At 31.8% G+C, this 21,505-nt stretch overlaps 1 protein-coding gene, 1 long non-coding RNA gene and 1 pseudogene across 2 annotated transcripts in view; 2 read left to right on the forward strand and 1 right to left on the reverse strand.

Annotated features, from left to right (window-relative positions):
• Nucleotides 1-2,117, forward strand: part of LOC143049597 (uncharacterized) — a gene marked incomplete at its 5' end in the record, with an annotated part of 84,739 nt that extends 82,622 nt beyond the window's left edge. The window contains 2 exons of the mRNA XM_076223197.1: nt 131-244; nt 1,024-2,117. Coding sequence (XP_076079312.1) covers nt 131-244; nt 1,024-1,887 — 978 coding nt within the window. The remainder of the gene's footprint in view (nt 1-130; nt 245-1,023) is intronic.
• A 14,334-nt stretch (nt 2,118-16,451) lies between these two features.
• On the forward strand, nt 16,452-21,335 carry LOC143048585 (uncharacterized). Its single transcript, XR_012969887.1, has 4 exons — nt 16,452-16,585; nt 16,937-17,068; nt 17,840-18,057; nt 21,191-21,335. It is a non-coding gene; the product is annotated as an uncharacterized LOC143048585 (long non-coding RNA).
• LOC143048805 (uncharacterized) lies at nt 19,120-20,075 on the reverse strand (annotated as a pseudogene).
• Nucleotides 21,336-21,505: the final 170 nt, after the last annotated feature.

Here is a 21,505-nt window from a genome sequence, read left to right on the forward strand (position 1 = left end):
TCATTGTAGCAATCATCAAGAGTTTATAACATCTATTGTATATTTGATATACTTTAGTCATTTAGTTTTATCAATCTGATAGACAAAATGTTAACACTTGTTTTCAAAGGATATTTATGTAACATTGTAGGAGTTACGAGAGAAACAAAGACAAGAATATGAAGCGAATAAACGTGTCCATATACAGGAAGCTGAGAAGCTACAGCAGAGAAAGGAGGAGGAGCTACAAAGGAGAAAGGAAATGGTTAGTAGGCAAGATTGTTTTATGGCAAAGAGAGAGTTATGTGTAGCATGCAGAAATAGTGCTGATGTTTTGAATCTGTTATAACTACAAAACCAAGCCTTTTATCTTTGTAACTAAAGAAATTGAGTTTGTTTCAATGTAAAATCCATCTTGTAATTGTCGTTATTGATAGGGTTTAAAACCTGATGAAGTCAACAGACATTTTAGAATATCTCATAATAAACATATTTATGTAGAGATATGTATGCAGTGTTTTATAACAGACCAACCACTTGTGTTATATTCATCTAGTTATAAAATCTAAACATATATTTTGTAAGAGAAAAATAAATGTGGTTATAAAAAATATGATATGGTATGATTGCCAATGAAACAATTATAGGCAACTGTAAGGCCTTCAACAATGAGAAAAACTTGTACTGTATTATAGTAAGATAGGCTATAAAAGACCGACATGAAAATATGAAACAATTCAATTACTAAGCCTAATTTATAACAAAACAATTTACGAAAAAAACAAATATGAGTGACTAACATGAACCAATGACAACCACTGAACTGCTCGGCTCCTGACTCGAGGACATGCACACAAAGAATGTGGCGGGGTGAAACATGTTTGTGAGCGAAACATGTTTGTCCAACCTAGGACAGCAGTGCAACAGTACAACACAAGGAACAAATTATAAAACAGAGAGGCATCTAAAAGTTAAAAGCAGACACATCCAGTAGACTTTACATCTCAAAAACAAAATATAAAAAAAATGTTTTGATTATTGTAGGAAAGAGAACAATTACAGAGAATGCAGGCTCAGAGGGATGCTGAGGAGGCAGCCCTGAGGGCAGAGGCCAGGAGACGAGAGGAGGAATACAGACGGGAAGAGATGGAACGACAGAGGGAGAAAGAACGACAGGAACAAAGAGAAATAAGAGTTAACGAAGAAAGAAAAAGACTTGAAAATATGTCAAATAATAGTCACACAGGTTATCAACCTTACGCAAACTTGCCCGCTCAGACACAGTTTGATAAAGGAGCCCCTCCTCCTCCGCAGAGAGGAACTTCGTCGTATGAAATGGCTAATCAGTCATTTGGAAGTCGTTCTAACATTCAGACCAGTGTTCCAACTAATAATGGAAATAATTATCGTGGAATGTCTACGTCACGTTCACATCCTGGTCCAGAAATTAGTGCTCCACCTGGAATGAATCCGAAAAAATCAGTTTCATTTAATACACAACCAGACACTCATTTGTATACCCCTCATGGTTCTCAGTCATCATACAGAACATCGTCGGTTTCATCAGACACAAACAATGTTAGTTTCGAACAAAATATGCCATTACAGAGTCAAAATGATTCCGTGTTTAATAATTCACCACAACAAAATCATGTGGAACCTAAATATAGAACATCAGAAAATACCCCCAGTGTTATTGGTTCACAGGAAATATACAGAGATCCTAGAAACCGAATAGCAGCTCAGAAAGAGGCGAACATTAAAAAGGGGCCTGGGGCTGAAAGAATGTCATTTAGAGATAAAATGAAATATTTCGCTGCAGAAGCAGGAGAAAATACTCCAAAAGAAAAACCAAAAGCTTCCCGGACATTGAGAAATATAGAATCTCAGTTGCATAACGGACAGTGATCAAATATACAGAGGACATTTTATTTTTATAAAGGCATTTTATTGGATTTTTTAAGTTGTCAGATTGTTTCTTTTTAGTATATTTCCAGTATGTAAATAATGAAATACAAGAATATAGACACATCATTTTGCACACTAGGATTTTTTCATGTACTTTGATTAAAGGTGTTGCTAAAAAGAAATAGTTCTGATGTTATTTCTCTAGAAAAAGGTTTCGTGCTTTCATAGAATGAAGAAAAATTTGGTGAACATTTTGCTTTGAATTTATCTAGAGAAATCATTGATTAATTATATATATATAACATGTGATTTGATAAGTAAAGGATATTATTTGTCAACTTTTATATTACACTGTTACAGATTGTGATGTTTTTACTTTGCAAAATTATTTCACTTTATATTAATTGGGTTGTTAATTTTAATATGAAATAGCATTTTCTTTTTTTTAAATGTGAAAGGTTGTATGAATGATGGTTGTCACTACTGGAATATTTGTTTCTTATTTACTGTTGTTAAGTCATGTTAATCATGAATTTAATTATTTTTAATATGCATCTATTTATACAAAATAATACAAACAAGCATTAAATCTTACACAGAGATTATTATACAGGAAATGTTCACAATATTTTTACATTGACTGCTATATGCTATATCACATTAAAAGAATTTCTAAAACACCATATCAATGAGGATTAATAGCATATATCTTATTATTAACAATATTTGAAAAAATATCTTTTAGAAATTTTCTCTAAAAGGAATGCTATGAAAGGAAGTCAGAATTTATGAAAAAAATTAATAACTTTATACAGTTAAGATTTTTTTGCACTTTAATATGCATTTTTGAGAGTGCCTTCTTTTTTAGTCACAATTTGTGTCCTTGAGAACTGCAAATAATGTGTATCATTCTATTTTATAATGTACATATAATGCATTTTATTTATCAAACAGAAGTTTGATGTGTTGAACATTATACTAGTACCAGAATAAGTGTGTAAAAAATGGGAGAAATGTCTGAAAATTTATTTGTTGAAAGTGAAATTGAAAGGTTGTTATTTTATATATTATTTTTTTTCTTTCTTTTAAAGGTGTATATAAGTATAATTATCATATGTATATATGTAAATAAGAAACAAATTTTAAGACATAACATATATATTATATATTCCACATACATTACATTTCCATTGTTTACATTCTATAAATCTATATATGTTATAATAGTACTAAATTATGCACCATTATCAAGCTTTTGTATTTTATTTACTCCTTTGAAGGAGCACCTTTTAAGAAATTATGGATGTGAGATCAGGATATGAAGGTTGTAAATCTATGTAAAATGAATATGTGTTTCTTAATTATATGCATTACATTACAGAACTGTCCACTTCAAATTAGTTTACTAGTATATTCCACCTATTCTCCCAAACATAATTAGGAATTTTACCAAATTAACAGTTTCAAGTCACATGTCTTGTAGAGAAGCCAGTGACAACACAATAAAGTAGATAAAGTATCATTATAAAAAGATATGATACATAAATTAGAATTAAATAAACTTCAATATGCAGGAGGGGTGTGACAAGTATTTTTTTTATTCTCTCCTTCATGGAACACAGAAGCTATATTTTATTTATTGTTTTGGTATCTGAATTTGTTTTACCCTGTGTAATCTGGAACACCTGTCCATTGTAAATCAAGGTGTCCATACTATACAGGTAGTATATATTGTGACATAATTTCATATTAACCAAGTTGTTTAACAACTGCATATATCATATCATGTGCTAGGTTGGTGAAGTATAGGTTTATTTATGCAGTGCTAGGATACCATGTAGACATTTGATTTACACAGTAGAATTTTATTATTTTTGATATTTGAATTTAGGAAAGTTTGTAACTACAATATGGAATAAAGAAACTTGTTTTATAGTTCAAATGAAAATAAAATTTTCAAATACACATGTTTGTAGGTGAGACAAAGGGTGATCAAATTCTATATTAGCATATTAAGATAAATTCAGTATTATAAAGATATGTTCACATTTCCAGTTTATGGAGATTTATTACTGTGCTTATCCAGTGACCTTTGGGGTATCACAATAGCAATGGCTCAAACAGTTTACCAAATTGCAGTTAGATTTCTTCTCCAACTAACTGATCAACTGGTAAAATATTTTAGCAGATTGCTCAAGTGAAATGTTGTTAGTATGAAGTGAGTGCTGTAAAATCAAAAGTAATACTTACCATCCAGATCCAGTTAGTTGATATCTTTGCCATGTTTCAAACACAAAAATGACTTACTATAATATGAGTCACTGAATAAGAAGGTCTAATTTTGACATGGAAACTTCTATCATAAATAGATTTTATAAATAAATAGTTGAAAACATTGCTTTGTAAGTCTATAATTAATAGCTCCGTTTTCCAACAACAAGTTAGTGCATAATTGTAATTTGGATTTTTTTTTCTAAAGCAATTACTTATCTGCTACCATTAAAGGGAAATAATTTACATTACTGAAAATCAGCAAAATGTTGTCACAATTTTTGTCTGACAAATATCAACTTTCCTCATTTAATTTGTTTGTAACATGATTATTAAACTTTTATCCTCTGTTTTGAAAAGAAACAATGAAATTTATTTTTAAGATGATTAAAATTTTGAAAAAAATTGTAGGCAAAATCAGAAGCCAGGTATCATTGACTAATTTTTTAGTGTACAATAACTCAATAAAAATTATTTCCCTTTAATGCCAGCAGATCAGTAATTTGTATAGAAAATATTATACGAATCATAATTACACAATAACTTTGTCTTAGAAGACAAAGCTATAAAATATACATCTACAAAACAATGGTTTGAACTATTTATTTATAAAATCTATTTATGATAGAAGTTTCCATGTCAAAATTAGACCTTCTTATCAGTGACTCATACTATAGTAAGTCATTTTTGTGTTTGAAACAAATGACAAAGATATCAACTAACTGGATCTGGATGGTAAGTATTACTTTTGATTTTACAGCACTCACTTCATACTAACAACATTTCACTTGAGCAATCTGCTAAAATATTTTACCAGTTGATCAGTTAGTTGGAGAAGAAATCTAACTGCAATTTGGTAAACTGTTTTGGCCATTGCTATTGTGATACCCCAAAGGTCATTGGATAAGCACTGTAACAATATAAAATGGTTTTTAAGTTATTTTTATATGCAGAAACAAATACCCCTTACTATATACTTGGGGAGGACTATAGGTTGTACCATATTTCCCTGAGATAATTTTTATATTTTGGAGTGTTCATTCAAACATAAACTGGAAGGTATTCAAGAATATTATTTCAACTAAAAGGAATCATGTTATAGTTTCTAATGCCATTTGCACTATTTTTTCAATATTATTTTTTTTTATACCAATGTTAATTCATTCATTATAAGCCCCAATTGTTGATTGGACAATGTTTGGATTGAAATATTCAAAGTGAAGTTATTCTATATATCAAGAAAACAAAATAGCATTTCTTAGGTCATTATAGAAGGTCGATACCAAATATATTTATTTTGACTATCTAACAAAAATAACTATCTCTTACAAAGTTGTCATTATTTTAAAATTTAAGGAAGAAATTTAAATGCATTTTAAAGTATGTTAAAAATATCACAAGGTCACCACAAAATAACACAATTTTCTTCATTGTTTGTCTTCCAGTCAAATTTTTTTTTCTCCAAACAAATATATCCTTCAAATTCAATGGATTATAAATGAATAAAAATGTTGAAAATAACATAAGATATAGCAATAACTTCTATGCAAGGAAGGAAGTTATATTAATGTAAGAATGAAATAACAGTTTGGATAAAAACATTCACAATAGCAAGCATGTATTTGCCTCCCTTTTGTCATAGATGTTGTGATGATATAAGACTGACCAACTATCTTGTATGTAAACATCACTCTTCATGCTTGCCAAATTATTTCGATAATACAGCTCAGATATTTGATATTCATCTAAAATCTGCATCAGTTTAGCTGTATGATTACATAACCGCATTTCAGTTCCACATAATAATAATTAGATCAGAACAAACTGACCACCAAATTTTGTTCTAAAATATGATTATTTTATCACATATCTGACCACAAATTTTAATTCTACAATGTGATTATGTTACAACATATCTGACCACAAGTTTCCGCAATGTGATTATTTGACCACATATCATTAAAGTACATGGTTGTGACACTCATTCATTGGTTGTGAACTTTGTACATGAAACAAACATGTTATTGATACTAGCAGTAATACTAAATAAAAATATAATATATCAATTCTTCTTTATTTTCTGATGATATGACTGCCAAGAATATTATGCATAAACTCAAAAAGTGCCACCACCTTGTATGTCTGTCGGTCTATCTGTCTGTTCAGCCCTCTGTACAACAAACATTGTCTTTCAAATTTATCAGAATCTGATGAACAGAAGTAATTTAAATTAAAATCAGCAGCTCAACAGTGATAAGTCGATATGTGTGATCACTTTTCGATTTCTCCTGTTTTCTGTTACTTTAATTGTTCAATATGTTGAATGGACTTTTAAATTTTTGGTCACACTTTTCTCAAAATCAATCGACAGAATGACTTCATATATGGCCAGGAGCTCAATAGTGATGAGTTGTTATATGTTTGTTCTCAGATCTGTCACCCTCCTACTTTTGTTTTCCAATAATGCTAAGTATTGCAAAACATGTGCATTCATGTTGAATTGAGTGTTTCATACAAGTCGGCAACAAATTTCATATAATATGTGATGAATCTTACTAAACTTCTGTGATCACATGTACATTTACACAATGTACAAAGATAATAACTTCTCTGTTTGCAGAGGCACTTTTTTGCCTTGAGCTTTAAAAATTAAAATAACAAAAATATCTAATTCCCAGGAAAATTCAAAAGGGGAAATCCCCAATAAATAGAAAAATTAAAATGTCAAACACATCAAACGAATGGGTAACAACTGTCATATACCTTACTAGGTACAGGCATTTTCTTACGTATAAAAGGTGGATTACACCTGGTTTTATAGCTAGCTGAGCGTCTCACTTGTATGATAGTCACATAAAAATTCGATTACACTGACAACAATGTGTGAACAAAACAAACAGACAGACATGATGGGTATAAATGTCATAATAAGGGGTACAGCAGTCACCGTTGTGTTATAATCTTATAATCACTATAAAAACAAACAAATATGTCAACACAGAAAAACAAAAAGACATAGAAAAAATACATAAGCAAAAACGAAAGATAAGAATACAAAAAATTACCATAGCACAATAACACAATGCTGGGATGTATATGTGCGGAACAATATTAAAGTCATAAGAAACGAGTGACTGGTGAAAAATAATGTTTATCCAATTCTTGAACCAATGCATGTATATATCATAAACTAAGTCCTTTGTGCACGATTTTGTCATTTTTTACACAAATATAATGTATAATCGTCAATTTTTTTTCTCTCTGTCTGTTATGATTTAACAAATATGGCTACTCATTAAATGCCATGTTTTGAAGCCGGAGTTTACTGATTGTCACCTTATAGTAAATAATCAACAAAAAGCATGGGTATTTAGCATGTGTTTAACATATACAATCAGGTAATTGTTTATTTAAATGACAGATTCATGCGTATTGCTATCACCGGATTTTTACGAGGAGGGTCACGCTTAGGTCACCATGCATACGGAAAATATGTCTGCGAATTGCTTCCTGGCAGCAAGCAATTAAAAATAAGTAAACTTCTTCTAAATGTGGACAAATTAAAGAATTTTTCTCAGAAAAAAAGTATATGTACAAAAGTTGTATAATGAAAACTATCCATTTAGTTTTAAAAAACATATGCATATTTGTTTTTAATTTGAGGTTTCATATGACTTTAAATTGATATTACCAAAGGTAGACAAAACAGTAAAAGTAATTATTTACAAAGACATGTAATAGAACACTAAAACATGTAATAAAGATGATAAACAACGTCAGTACCTATAATCTGACCTTCAAGAACATCAAGTATTATTAGTGAATTTAATACATATTAATTTATTAACATTTCATTAACAACATCTTGGTATGTTCCGAAAAACTGTTTTTATACGACTTTTAATTTTTTGGTCGTATATTGGTATGACGTTGGCGTCGCTGTGGTCGTCATCATCCATCGTCATCTTCGTAGTCCGAAGACATTTGGTTTTTGCACTCTAACTTTAGTAAAAGTAAATAGAAATCTATGAAATTTAAACACAAGGTTTATGACCATAAAAGGAAAGTTGGGATTGTTTTTGGGTGTTTTGGTCCCAACAGTTTAGGAATTGGGGTCCAAAAAGGGCCTAAATAAGCATTTTTCTTGGTTTTCGCACAATAACTTTAGTACAAGTGAACAGAAATCTATGAAATTTTAACATAAGGTCTATGAAAACTGTTATTGATTTTGGGAGTTTAAGTCCCAACAGTTTAGGAATTAGGGGCCAAAAACAGGTTCCAAAATAAGCATTTTTCTTGGTTTTTGCACAATAACTTTAGTATAAGTTAATAGAAATCTATGAAGTTTTAACACAAGGTTTATGACCACAAAAGGAAGGTTTGGATCGATTTTGGGAGTTTTTGGTCGCAACGAATTAGGGGCTAAAAGGGTCCAAAATTAAACTTTGTTTGATTTCATCAAAAATTGAATTATTGGGGTTCTTTGATATACCGAATCTAACCGTGTATTTAGATTCTTAATTTTTGGTCCCGTTTTCAAATTGGTCTACATTATGGTCCAAAGGGTCCAAAATTAAACTTAGTTTGATTTTAACAAAAATTGAATGCTGGGGGTTCTTTGATATGCTGAATCTAAACATGTACTTAGTTTTTTTTATTATGGGCCCAGTTTTCAAGTTAGTCCAAATCAGGGTCCAAAATTAAACTTTGTTTGATTTCAACAAAAATTCAATATATGGGGTTCTTCAATATGCTGAATCTAACCATGTATTTAGATTTTTAATATTTAGGACTGGTTATCAAATTGGTCCACATTGAGGTCTAAAGGGTCCAAAATTGAACTTTATTTGATTTCATCAAAAATTGAATTCTTGGGTTTCTTTAATATGATGAATCTTAAACCATGTATTTAGATTTTGGATATTAGAATACCACAAAGGGGTGGTAAGAATTGTCTTTGGGAGTTATGGCTCAAACCGTTAAGGTATAAGGTGCAAAAAAAAGGGGGGAAGGGTTTCCAGGTTAATGGACAATTACTTAAGTACAAAACATAATTTAAAAGCAGTGTAAGATTGATAATTGAAACTCATTTTAATATCTCACCTAAAGTAAACTGCTGTTAAATTATGTATATATTGGAAATTTGCCAAAAACTTTATTATTAATAAATTCCATTGGAAATTTGCCAAACACTTTAGTTTAATGAACTTTGAACATTGGAAATTTGCCAATATAAAATGTTGCATTGGAGTTATCTTTCTTTGACCAGAATAGTAGTTAAATCAACTTAAATCATGACTGTGTGTATGACATTTTATATTTTATGATTGTTATTGTTAGAGTTATTGTTGAAAACTCCATTAGAAATTTGAATTGTGATCATTTTTGGAATAAGGGAAAGGGGGAGATGAAAAAAAGTTGGTGGGGTTCAATTTTTCTTATTTCAGATTTCAGAAATGAAAAAGAAAATTTCTTCAAAAATCAAAGGATTAATAATATTCAACAGCAAAGTGAATTGCTCAAAAACAAAACAAATATTTTAAGTTCATTAGACCCTATTTATTCTGTGTCAGAAACCTATGCTGTTTCAACTATTTAATCACAATCCAAATTCAGAGCTGTATCCAGCTTGAATGTTGTGTTCATACTAGCCCCTACCGTTCAGGGTTCGACCTCTACGGTCGTTTAAAGCTGCGTCCTGCTGCTTAGAAAAAGGAAAAAGACATTCTTTGATCTAAACCTGGTTCATCAACTTTTTTGCTCAGACAATTGAGACGCTTTACAGCGTCTAATTATCAGCTGCAAGCTCTTGAATAGCGCATGAGTTGGTGGAAATGTATATTCAATATACAGGGAAGGTTGGTATATTGCTACTAAGGTTTGGGATATAGATAATTTCAACAATAAAACCGTTTTGTTTGTTATAGATTCTGCGCAACATAACGCTACTTAAATTAAGATTTGTTCCGAACAAACAGAGTTTTCTACATGTCCTACGATAAATTAGTAATACGATTTGCTATCTTAACTTAAGTAGCTATATGCATGCGGGCTCTGTATTCAGATAACCGCTGATGTCAAAGTGTAAAGCAAAATATTGTCCTATGAAATATTGTACCACAAGACAATATTTCATAACTATGTATCATGAAATATTGTTCTCGTCTATGGAAAAATGTCCAGAGAAGGACACATTTGCATAATGAAATTGTGTCTGTATATAGACAATATTTCACAGATGAATAATATGGAATTTTGTCTTGATAAAGAGAGGTTATATTTTGTGCGAAGTAAGACAATATTTCATAGATAAATACTACGAAATTGTGTCCTACGAAAGGGAGGTTATGTTTTGGTTATATTTCGTGAGTATTGAGACAATATTTCATAGACAGATTGTCATGGAATTTTGTCTCATGAAGGGGAGGTTATCAACATATACTCCTGGTTTTAAGAAAAAAATTCTGCGACATGTGCCTGTGTATATATTTACAAAATAAGCGATTGTTAGTACATTACTTATGTTTGTACAGTAAAATGTAATAAAATGAAACCTACGTTAGACAATTCTTTAATCTATAATAAACCAATTGTAATGTTTCTGTGCAAATTTGAAACTCACTATTAGTAATAATATAAATTCTCTACTATAGAAAACAGTTTCAGTTATAAATCTAAAAATGTGCATGCTGCATGCTTGTGTACTATTTCTAATTGTGAAATAATTCGATTAAAAAATATTTCATAGTGAAGTATTTTAATGAATAGAATTTCATAGTGAAATATTGTCCAGAAGGAGGTGACAAAATTTCATGGACAAGGACACTATTTCATCATGAAATATTGTCCAAGACAATATTTCATTATGAAATACTGTCAGTGGACAATATTTTATATGAAAATTTGTCCGACATACAATATTTCATGGAGGACAATATTTTATGTTACAAAAGTCCAGGTAGAAGTCTAAAAATGAGGCAGCGGAAGTGCATGTTGTTTCTATAATACTAGTTCAGGAGGATATATCAATTAGAAAAGTTGGGATTGTTAATTGAAAGGACATCATCAATATATCTGAATGTGCAATTAAATGATCTGGCTACTTTGATCTTCTTGTTTTGGACAAGTGTCTGAAGGACACGGACAATCTAAAGCCTCGTTCATACCTTACCGGATAGCTCGAACGGACGCCTAACGGATAACTTTTTTTCAATCCGTTCATGTCCGTTAGACGTCCGTTCTTATCCGTTAGACGTCCGTCCATATCCGTTGCATATGTTCGTTAATCGTACGTTTTATCCGTCGACGTCCGTTCTGTCCGGTGAAAAATTTTGAGCATGTTCAAAACTTTTAACGGACGTCCAACGGATAAAATGTCCGTTGAACGTCCGTTAGGCGTCCGTTTTGTACGGTACTCGTCCGTTTCGTTTCCGTTTTGTATCCGTTACGTCTCCGTTATACATCCGTTGGAGGTCTGGAAGACAAATTCACCAACGGACTTCTACCGGACGTTTAACGGATAAAACGGATGTTGAACGGATGAGAAACGGACTTCTACCTGACGTATAACTGATAAAACGGATGATGAACGGATTTGAAACAGATGAATGCCAATTAAAAACTTTGCGTCAGAAATGCCAATTATTGGTATGTCAGATTTCTTAAGGTTCATGAATTCTTATTATTCATAATCGATCTTAGAGTATAGGCACGTCTTTAAAATCAAGCAGTTCTTATTCAGGCCAGACACTGCTCTTTGGCGGAATTTTGAAGAACAAACCAAAACCAGTTACACAGAAACATTTTGAATATTTATGCGATTTACATGTATTATTATTTTGCCTTTGATTTTTCCGTATATCTTGTTCATCCATTTTATCCGGTACGCTTCCGTTAGGTGTCCGTTTTATGTGGTACTCGTCCGTTGGATGTACGTTCGACATCATTTCTGTCCGGTACGTGTCCGTTTCTCGTACTTTGCATATCTGGTGTGTGTCCGTTATGCATCCGTTACACGTCCGTTTTATTCGATAAGTACATCAACGGACTCCCAACGGATAACAATTTTGTCAACGGACAACTTTTATTTTCATCCGTTAGTCGTCGGTTTGTGCTATCCGGTAAGGTGTGACCGAGGCTTAATAAAGACATGTTCTTATCACTAGTTGATCATAGACAGTTTTAGAGAGAAAAACTGCTTTCGTCGATATAAACGAGGATAGGGTTATCAAGAAAGGAATGTATCCATGTATCCATGGAACATGAAGCACTGTTTCAAAATCAAATCAACATAACATTGAATGCATAATGATCACCAAAAAAGCTGTATTTTTCTTGGTAAAAAATACGCAATTGCATCATTAAGCTATTTTTTTTATATATATTTTGACTTATTTAGAGCGTCTAACATTTCATCTTTTCGGGGGATTGGATAAACGTCCTTTTTCATTACTTCATTTATCCGTCCACAATCATCACAGTCTATTAATACAACAATTGATAATGTGCCTACCGCCCGTTCTCAAATTTCTGTTAGGTTCTCTCTTACCTCGGTCCCTTCCGTTTCCTCTCCATCGTTGAAATCTATTCCTACGATTTCCAAAGTTACCTCTTCCACTTCATTTTCGTTATTGATACTTTCATGAGATCATTTAAATCTTTTATCGTTTAGAATGTTACTGCTGATTCAGCAATGATAAGTGTCGTAAACTTCGGAGTCAAAACACGGCATTTAATGAGCTGCCATATTTATTAAATCATAACAAACAGAAAGAAAAAAATGACAATTATACGATATAATTGCGTAAAAAATTATGAAATCGCGCACAGAAGACTAAGTTTATGATATATACATGCATTGGTTCAAGAATATGATAAACATTATTTTTCACCAGTCACTGGTTTCATATGACTTTAAACACCTCTCCCTAGCTTTCCGTGTTGCAGATTTTGAGGCTTCATATGCAAATTTTTTGATAAAAGCTACTTTAGACCACTTCCTCCCGTGTCATTTATAAAGAATTGAATTCCTATGATCGAATTTAACCAAATAGCAGCTTCGTACTTTATTGGTTATAAAATTAGTTTTTCATCAAAATATAAAGTGTCGCTCGGGTGTCAGATTTTGCGTCTCAAGGGGTAGAGGCTTTAAATAAAAAATAGAATAGATTTGCATACAAATTGGTCTTTATCTGATACTTTTTAGTTCAAACACATCTACTATATTATGATAACACATTACAAACTGAAGGTACTTCATTTTGCCTGTTTTTCGGTCTTAGAAGTCATGTGGTTTTGATTTCATAAAAAGTAAAAATAACTCACAATATATTATGTTAAAGCTAGAAAACGATTTCTTTTCCTTTTCAGTTACTATCATTGTCAGAATTGAGCCACGCCTGTAGGTCAATGCATCCATCTAAACATGGAGGAAAATCACAGAGCAGACCTCCATAACAGATTTGCCCGAAGCCACCAACAGTCAAACTCCACCCATGTTCATCACAAGGTTCCCCTCAAAGCACTCGTGCACGACACAAAAAGCACTCACTCTAAAAAACGAACCCGATTACTCTCTACAATGAAACCGGCATCTTTATCATCAAATGAAAAGAAATCTTCAAGTAGATCTGAAGACGTTGACACTACTATTCTTAGATTCAAAATCTTAAAAAACTTAATCTAGCTGCTGATTTTCTATCTTTTATTCGATTGATAAAAGAAAACAAATTTCCTTTAGACAATATTTTCTTCTTCTTTTCATAGCGACGGTCAGGTTTATCTTAAAAAGAATAACATCGGAAATGTGGTATCTGGAAACAACAAAGAGGTTTTGGAAAACTGGCTACAGACTTTTTCAAGGCCAATTTTTATATTTTATGGGTGGACCATAAAGTATTGAACACATTACAGAAAACTTGTGTGAGCGCGGAATGGCAGATCCCCAAGACACAGGAATTCATTTTGAAGTTCCAAGCCAAAATATACTATCAGACTTCATCGCAATGGAACTTGATATTCCAAGTTCTGACCTCTGCTTTAGATATATTGGTTCAAACGTTGAAACATTTCATCATGATCCATGAGGCTGACATGGTTTCCTTGATACAAGATGTCTACTGTGCTTTCATTAACATAATATGATTGTATTTCAAATATATATCTCTTGCACTAGAAAGAACCGATTTGAGACAAAAAAGACCATTTTCCACAAATTCTGTTAGCCGAAACAATTACATCTGTGAAACAATTACACCTGTAAATAATAATTTATTTGTTCTTCTAGTAGTGTTTTTCTTTCCTTAAATGATATCCCATCTTTAAACCGAAAATATCTCCATTCTTGCCATCTACTCTTGCTGTTACCTTTTTTTCTGTCAGTACATAACATAAACTCCTAATTTTGTTGGTTACGTAACATATTCATTATAGGATAAAAAATGCATGGAGAAGTTGACTTTGGGATATCAAGTTCCATGGCGATGAAGTCTGATAGAAGCTTTTGGCTTGGAACTGCAAAATTAATTCTTGCTTCTTGCATTCTTAAGAATCGACCATTCTGCGCTCACACAAGTTTTCTGTAATGTGTCCAATACTTTTGGTCCACCCATAGAATATACAAAATTACCGTGAAAAAGTTTGCGGCAGTTTTAAAAAGCCTCTTTGTTGTTTCCCGATACCACATTTCCGATGGTACTGAGAATTCTAAAAAGAATAATTTTGTAACTTGAACTTACTTTGATAGTTTTTCTATGCTTCGACACCGCCACACCGTCAAATATAGCCGACATCTCGCATGTGGCGTTCTACATGGTGTAAGTGTCGATTATCTTTTTTTCATTCTTTGGCTATCATCTTTTATAATATTGAAGCTATGTAATGCATATTGATGTTGATGTGCCTGAAAAGAGTTCATATTATCATAGATTTATTTTAGGTTATCTTGAAACTTAAAAGAGCGAGATAAAAAAAAAAGTTGACTGCAAAAGTGATCAGCATGATTCACTATATCTACACTGGAAATCGTTATACTGAATTTAGGGTATTGCATCTGAAAGGTAGATTTTTATAGGTTATGCTGTTATTGATAAAGGTAGTAATTACTGAGGTAGTTAAGCCTTATTATTTAAAGTTTTGCAAAAAGATGATTTATATATATGACCATATCATTAGTTACAATAAGTTAGATAATAACAAATATTCAAACGCTAAAAAGAAAATATATAGAAAGGGAACCATTATCTTAATACCGGTGGCGAAACTCTTGTATTTATGAGTATTGTATGAAATGCGATACGAACTGATATTTATATTTACTTTATTCATTTTACAAATTTGTAACAATAGAGAGTTTTGTCCGAAAAAAAACCCACAACAACACGAAATATATTAATTAGGAATTTAACATTAACGCACATGTATTTATTTTTAAATCATGCTTTTTCTTTCATTCAATTCATTAAAACACATATCAGTGTCTTTAAAATAATGAAATACTTGAATCATAATATCGCTTCATGTATAAACGCAAACTCAATATCTAGCTTAAAGTCATAAGAAACCTCAAATCAAAAAAAATTAATGCATATGATTTTTATAACTCAATGGATAGTTTTCATTATAAAACTTATGTACATATACTTTTTTCTGAAGAAAATTCTTTAATTTATTCATATTTAGAAGAAGTTTACTTTATTTGAATAGCTTCCTTCCAGCAAGCTATTCCCCCGACATATTTTCCGTATGCAAGGTGACCTCAGTGTGACCCATCTCGTAAAAATCCGGTGACCACATCTGAATTTACATGTTAAACACGTGCTCAATTTCCATGCTTTTTTGTTTATTTTTCGTCAATTGTTGACAAACAGGTGACAATCGTTAAACTTCGGCTTCAAAACACGAACTTTAATTACCTGCCATATTTTCACAACAACACTGACCGATTGAGAAAAAAAATTGACAATTATACGAAATTTACACGAAAAAAATGATAAATTCGAGCACAGAAGACGAAGTTTAGGATGTTTGTATGCATTAGTTCAAGAATTGGAAGAACATTATTTTTCACCGGTCACTCGTTTCTTATGACTTTAAGGTTTTGCACCTTAACAGCTTATCTGAATGTCAGGATTACAAACATCGTACGAGAACTATCGTTGAGAATACAAATGATAAGCATGACTTGACTTTTTAACTGAATATGGGACCATACAGTTACTGAAAGTCAATTGGTTACCACAAATCAGCCCATTGTTTGAAGTAGTATAAATTTGTGATCACGGTGATTGTTAAATAATTCTGACTTTCAGATTCTTTGAATTTAATACAAAAACACGTTGCATTGTTACTATGAAGTACCTTTTTATTATACTACTGTCTAGCTGTTGCTATATTGCTAGATGTACCAAACCACTTTACCACGAATGCGGTGAGTTAACTATGATTCTGAATGGAACCAAACATTGCATTGTAATATTGACTAGCTATAAATATATAAATAGTAACATTTATATGATATATGCAAGGTACGTTACAAGTTTATTACTGAATATAACATCTTCTATTTACAAAAGTAATAGTTTTCAATAAAATGTCTAATTATAAGGGATAAAATGATAAGGTGCTAAACCGAGCCCTTTATATGCAAATACAAATTTGTACAATTAAAAGTTACTAACATGGACATTCACATGTAAAAACAAATGACAAACTCGAATCTTGTCAAGATTATCAATATTTCGCAATGACACTGCAACTATCTATGATATCTTTTTAACAGGTCTAAGTTCAACACATAGTAAAACTGGAGTATTGAAATCGATTGATATCGGTTGTGCTGGAGTCGATGCTCACAATAATTGTAGACTACAGCGTGGAACAAATGTCTCAATATCAACAAACTTTACTTCAAGTGAGTATTTAATAACTGACAAGGCAGGTCCCTTTATGAATACCAAATGAAAAGCGATCGTTGCGGAAGTCCGAATGAAGACTGCTTTCTTTATTCTTTAAATTGTGAACAAGAAGTAAAGAAAAATAACTTATCCATTCTCAAAATAGTATTACCCTTTAATATGCCGGTCATGCGCATTCAAAATTTCTGACAGAAAGCGTCATATAAGAATAATTCTTTTAAATATGTAAAAACATATTTTAACAAGAAGTAACAGATGAAATTTAGATAATCTTTTTGATCGAGTTTGTACCAGGAAATAGAAACTTAGTTCGTCAAATCAGTTGATTAGTTTTTGTTTTTGTATAATCAAACAAAAAAAACCTTACAAATATTGATTAAGTTTTTTACTCGTTTGGTGAATTTGTCTGAAGAAATGGCTAATGATATCGATATTCAAATAAAGATGCCCCATAGCGTACTTTCAATTGCATAATGATTAAATGAACAAAAACATGTTGGGATCATTCAATGCTTTTCTACACGTTTAACTTATATTTACGTCTTTGATATGATTGTCATTATCCCTTCTTGAATATTCAAATTGTTATTACCTATGACAAAGAAAAAAATCCAATAAGCAATCGACTACAAAAATGGTATTGAATACCGTATAAAGAACCAGCCTCTTATTACTTCACATTCATTAAGCAATACAATAGCACAATTTTAACAGATCTTGTTTAATGATATGACGGTTTATTAAAGTCACTTGTATTTTATTTCCAGATGTTAATACGAACAAAGTAACAACAGTTGTTCATGGTATACTTAATGGTGTCGCCGAAGTTTTTCTTCATCTACTTAGCAAGGATGGAGAGGAGGGTGTTCGTTTTAACGGAGTCACCGAGGACGCTTGCATTAGTAATGTTAACCATTGTAATATTACCACAGGGGAGATAATTCATTATACTAATACATTGCCTGTCGACGTTCATTACCCGCTGGTATGTTTTAGTTTAGTTAACCTTAAGGCTGGTTTTATTATGAATTATCAATTGAAATGTCGAAAGATTCAATACAAAATAGAAAAACAAATCAAAAACAACATTGCTAAGAGATGATAAAGGAGGGAAAGACTGGACCAATGGGGCGACAATACTCAAAAGTCGGACACCGTGTCTGAGATAACATCATAGCCAAAAAAGAGACAACAGGAAACAGTCGACAAAACCTGAATATAAGGTTGAATATTTTATCGGATTCTCCGGAATGGCTAGCACCTCTTGCTGTTGTGTTTTTCTTGCATGTTGCTACTACCTACGATTAACTGATAATCTTACATACAGATAACCGATAACTATCAAACAAATCATGATGGCATCTGTTTATTTACAGTCAAAAATGACGTTTGTTTTACTATTAAGAACTATCATAACCATAGTACCATTACGGAAATCATAAGTAGAAACGTATATCACTGTAATATCATATCAACTGGAGAATATAAACTGCATATACATGTGCCGTTTGAATTTGTGGTTAACACAAATTCAAAGTTCATTTATGGAAAACTAAAATTAATGTCATCTCTTAGGTGAATAAGTTCCCAACTGTCTTCTATTCTCACTTTTTATATTTAATTCAGGGTATACAAGGCGTGTATAATGTGTGAAATCAACTTTTGAAAGATGTCTTTTTTTATGTATTGGTCTGTGAAAAGTTTTATAACCTTCCAAAATCAACCAGTGGTTTTTAAACAATGCTGACATACGAGGGTTATCCGTAAAGTTTGAGGACAATCTCATTATAAAATATTATTTATCCGTCCGAAATAGATAAAACAAGTATATAACTAATTTCATGATTTACTGATTAAGTGTACAAAATGTTATTTCACTACCTACTTAAATAATTGTATTTTTATCAATTTAAAAATGGTACAAAACTCTCACCCGGAGGACCCAAACAATTATTTCCGACGTTCCGACGTTCGCCTTTCAATGACGTCACGTTTTAACTTTTCTCAACGAAGTCTACTTTCAAAGAAACACATTTTTTAAATCTTTTTAACCAGTCATCAAATATTTTCTCAACCAGTTTTGTGTGATTATTGTAAAGATTTTGTTCATTACTTCATGTCTTAGTTTAGGTAAATCGTCGAACCTTTGTCCACGGAGAAAAGATTTGATATACGGGAATACCGCAAAATCCATAGTCGATAAGTCAGGGCTATACGGAGGATGTTTGAAAAATTCGAATCCAAGTAAATCAATTTCTAGATGGGTTTTTAGAGAAGTAGGGCCGGTGCATTGTCTTGAGGAATGTTGTTTAGTTTCTGGATCGTAGTTATAAAATCAGCTTTCGTCGGTTTTAATTATTCTGTCTGGAAAGCGTATGCCACCACGAGAAACTAAAAAAAAAATGATTTGCCAATTCCATTCATTTTGTTAAATGTTCTGCTGTAAGAAGTCGCGGTACCTATCAAGCACATACTCATTCATATTTTAAATCATTTGCTAACATGTGGTGCGCTGTAGTTTTATAAATATAACATTTGTCTACAACTTAACAAACTGTTATTCAGACCTCGTCTTTTGTCTCATCTGATTCCGTGGAAGATGGCCTATCTTCCAGCTCATCGTCTTCAAAATTATTTCTTCTGTCCCTAAACCTTGTGTGGCGCTTGAACACCAATGAACGACTAACTTTTCTACGTTCCTAAGACTGTTTGAAGAATTTGTGTGTTTCTTTTGGCGTTTTTCCGAAGTCTACACAAAACTTTATAACCGCCCGGTGCTCCACCTTTTCCGTAAATTTCCTTTTTTCAAAGATACCGATTCTGGATTCAATGTTTCAAATCTAGATTTTTACACCATTTTGACTATTCAAATTAGCAGGTTTAACGTCAAGACTATTGTCGACGTCACAATGTAAGTTTCATGTATTTTTTGGCGAATTTGAAAACTTAAAGTAACAAAAATATGAAAACAACAGCTTGCATGTTTTGTGATATTTTCGCCATGATCCGGGTGCCTATTGCTTATACTTGTATGAAGTAAGTGTTATGTTTTCGCATTTGAAATTGGGCAAATATTGATAAATATTTACAAATTTACTGTTTGCAAAAGTATATATTACTCTATATAATAGGGATGTTCTGGTAACTAACAGAAAATCCTGGACGTTTTTGGCACAATTTTTTTAATCTTTTGGTCCTCGATGCTGTTCGACTTTGTGCTTGTTTCGGCTTTCAAACTTCAGAATCTGGGCGTCACTAGTAAATCTTGTGTGGACAAAATGCACTTCCGGCGTATTAAAATTTTGAACTTGTTGCCTTTTGTTGGCTGTTGTTCGTGTGTTTCTTTGTCAATTGTGTTCTCAAATTTATTTATATTGTAGTCCTGTGGTGTTGAGTTGTCATTTTAATGTTATATTTCACATGGCTATAAAAGAGGGAGGTTTGGCATGCCACAAAACCAGGTTCAACCCACCATTTTTTCCTTTGAAAATGTCCTGTACCAAGTCAGGAATATGGCCATTGTTATATTAAAGTTCGTTTCTGTGTGTGTTACATTTTAACGTTGCGTCGTTTGTTTTCTCTTATTTTTGAGTGTAAATTCACATTGCGATAAGACGTGTCACGGTACTTGTCTATCCCAAATTCATGTATTTGGTTTTGATGTTATATTTGTTATTCTCGTGGGATTTTGTCTGATGCTTGGTCCGTTTCTGTGTGTGTTACATTGTAGTGTTGTGTCGTTGTTCTCCTCTTATATTTAATGCGTTTCCCTCAGTTATAGTTTGTTACCCCGATTTTGTTTTTTGTCCATGGATTTATGAGGTTGAACAGCGGTGTACTACTGTTGCCTTTATTGATATAATCGAACTAGAATATAGTTCAATATAGCAAATATGCTAAAATAATTTACCTGAAATGCTATTTTTACGCAGACTTCAGCTTGTCCACGAACTTTACGGACAACCCTCTTATGTTTTTAAAAGTCAACTTTTCTCATTCAGATTAGTTTTTCATCACTCAACATCAATAACATCTACTCATATACACTTATGTATTCCTATGATTTATTTGTCGATTAATTGGCAGGATCAATCATTCAATCTAATTTTGAATTTCAGCTCCGCTTGACAGTTAAATGGGAAATTAGAGATGATCAGAACAACAACCTAGTTTGCATTAAAATTCCAGTTGCAATCGTTAACTAATCGGAGCATGCTATCATAGTAGCATTTTGATTCCAAATATTGTGTTTACATATGTTTTTCTTTAAACATGCTAAAATATTAATAAATTGTACAAACATTAGTTTTATCATTTATATGACTATGCCATTCTATTTAACAATCTGACCATATTTTTTTACAATGCTCCAAATCCCAACTGCCATTAGAACAGTTTAGACATTTCATTCTAAATTTAATTATTTTTGATAT

Source organism: Mytilus galloprovincialis, chromosome 10 (assembly GCF_965363235.1).
Source record: "Mytilus galloprovincialis chromosome 10, xbMytGall1.hap1.1, whole genome shotgun sequence".
Classification (NCBI taxonomy): domain Eukaryota; kingdom Metazoa; phylum Mollusca; class Bivalvia; order Mytilida; family Mytilidae; genus Mytilus; species Mytilus galloprovincialis.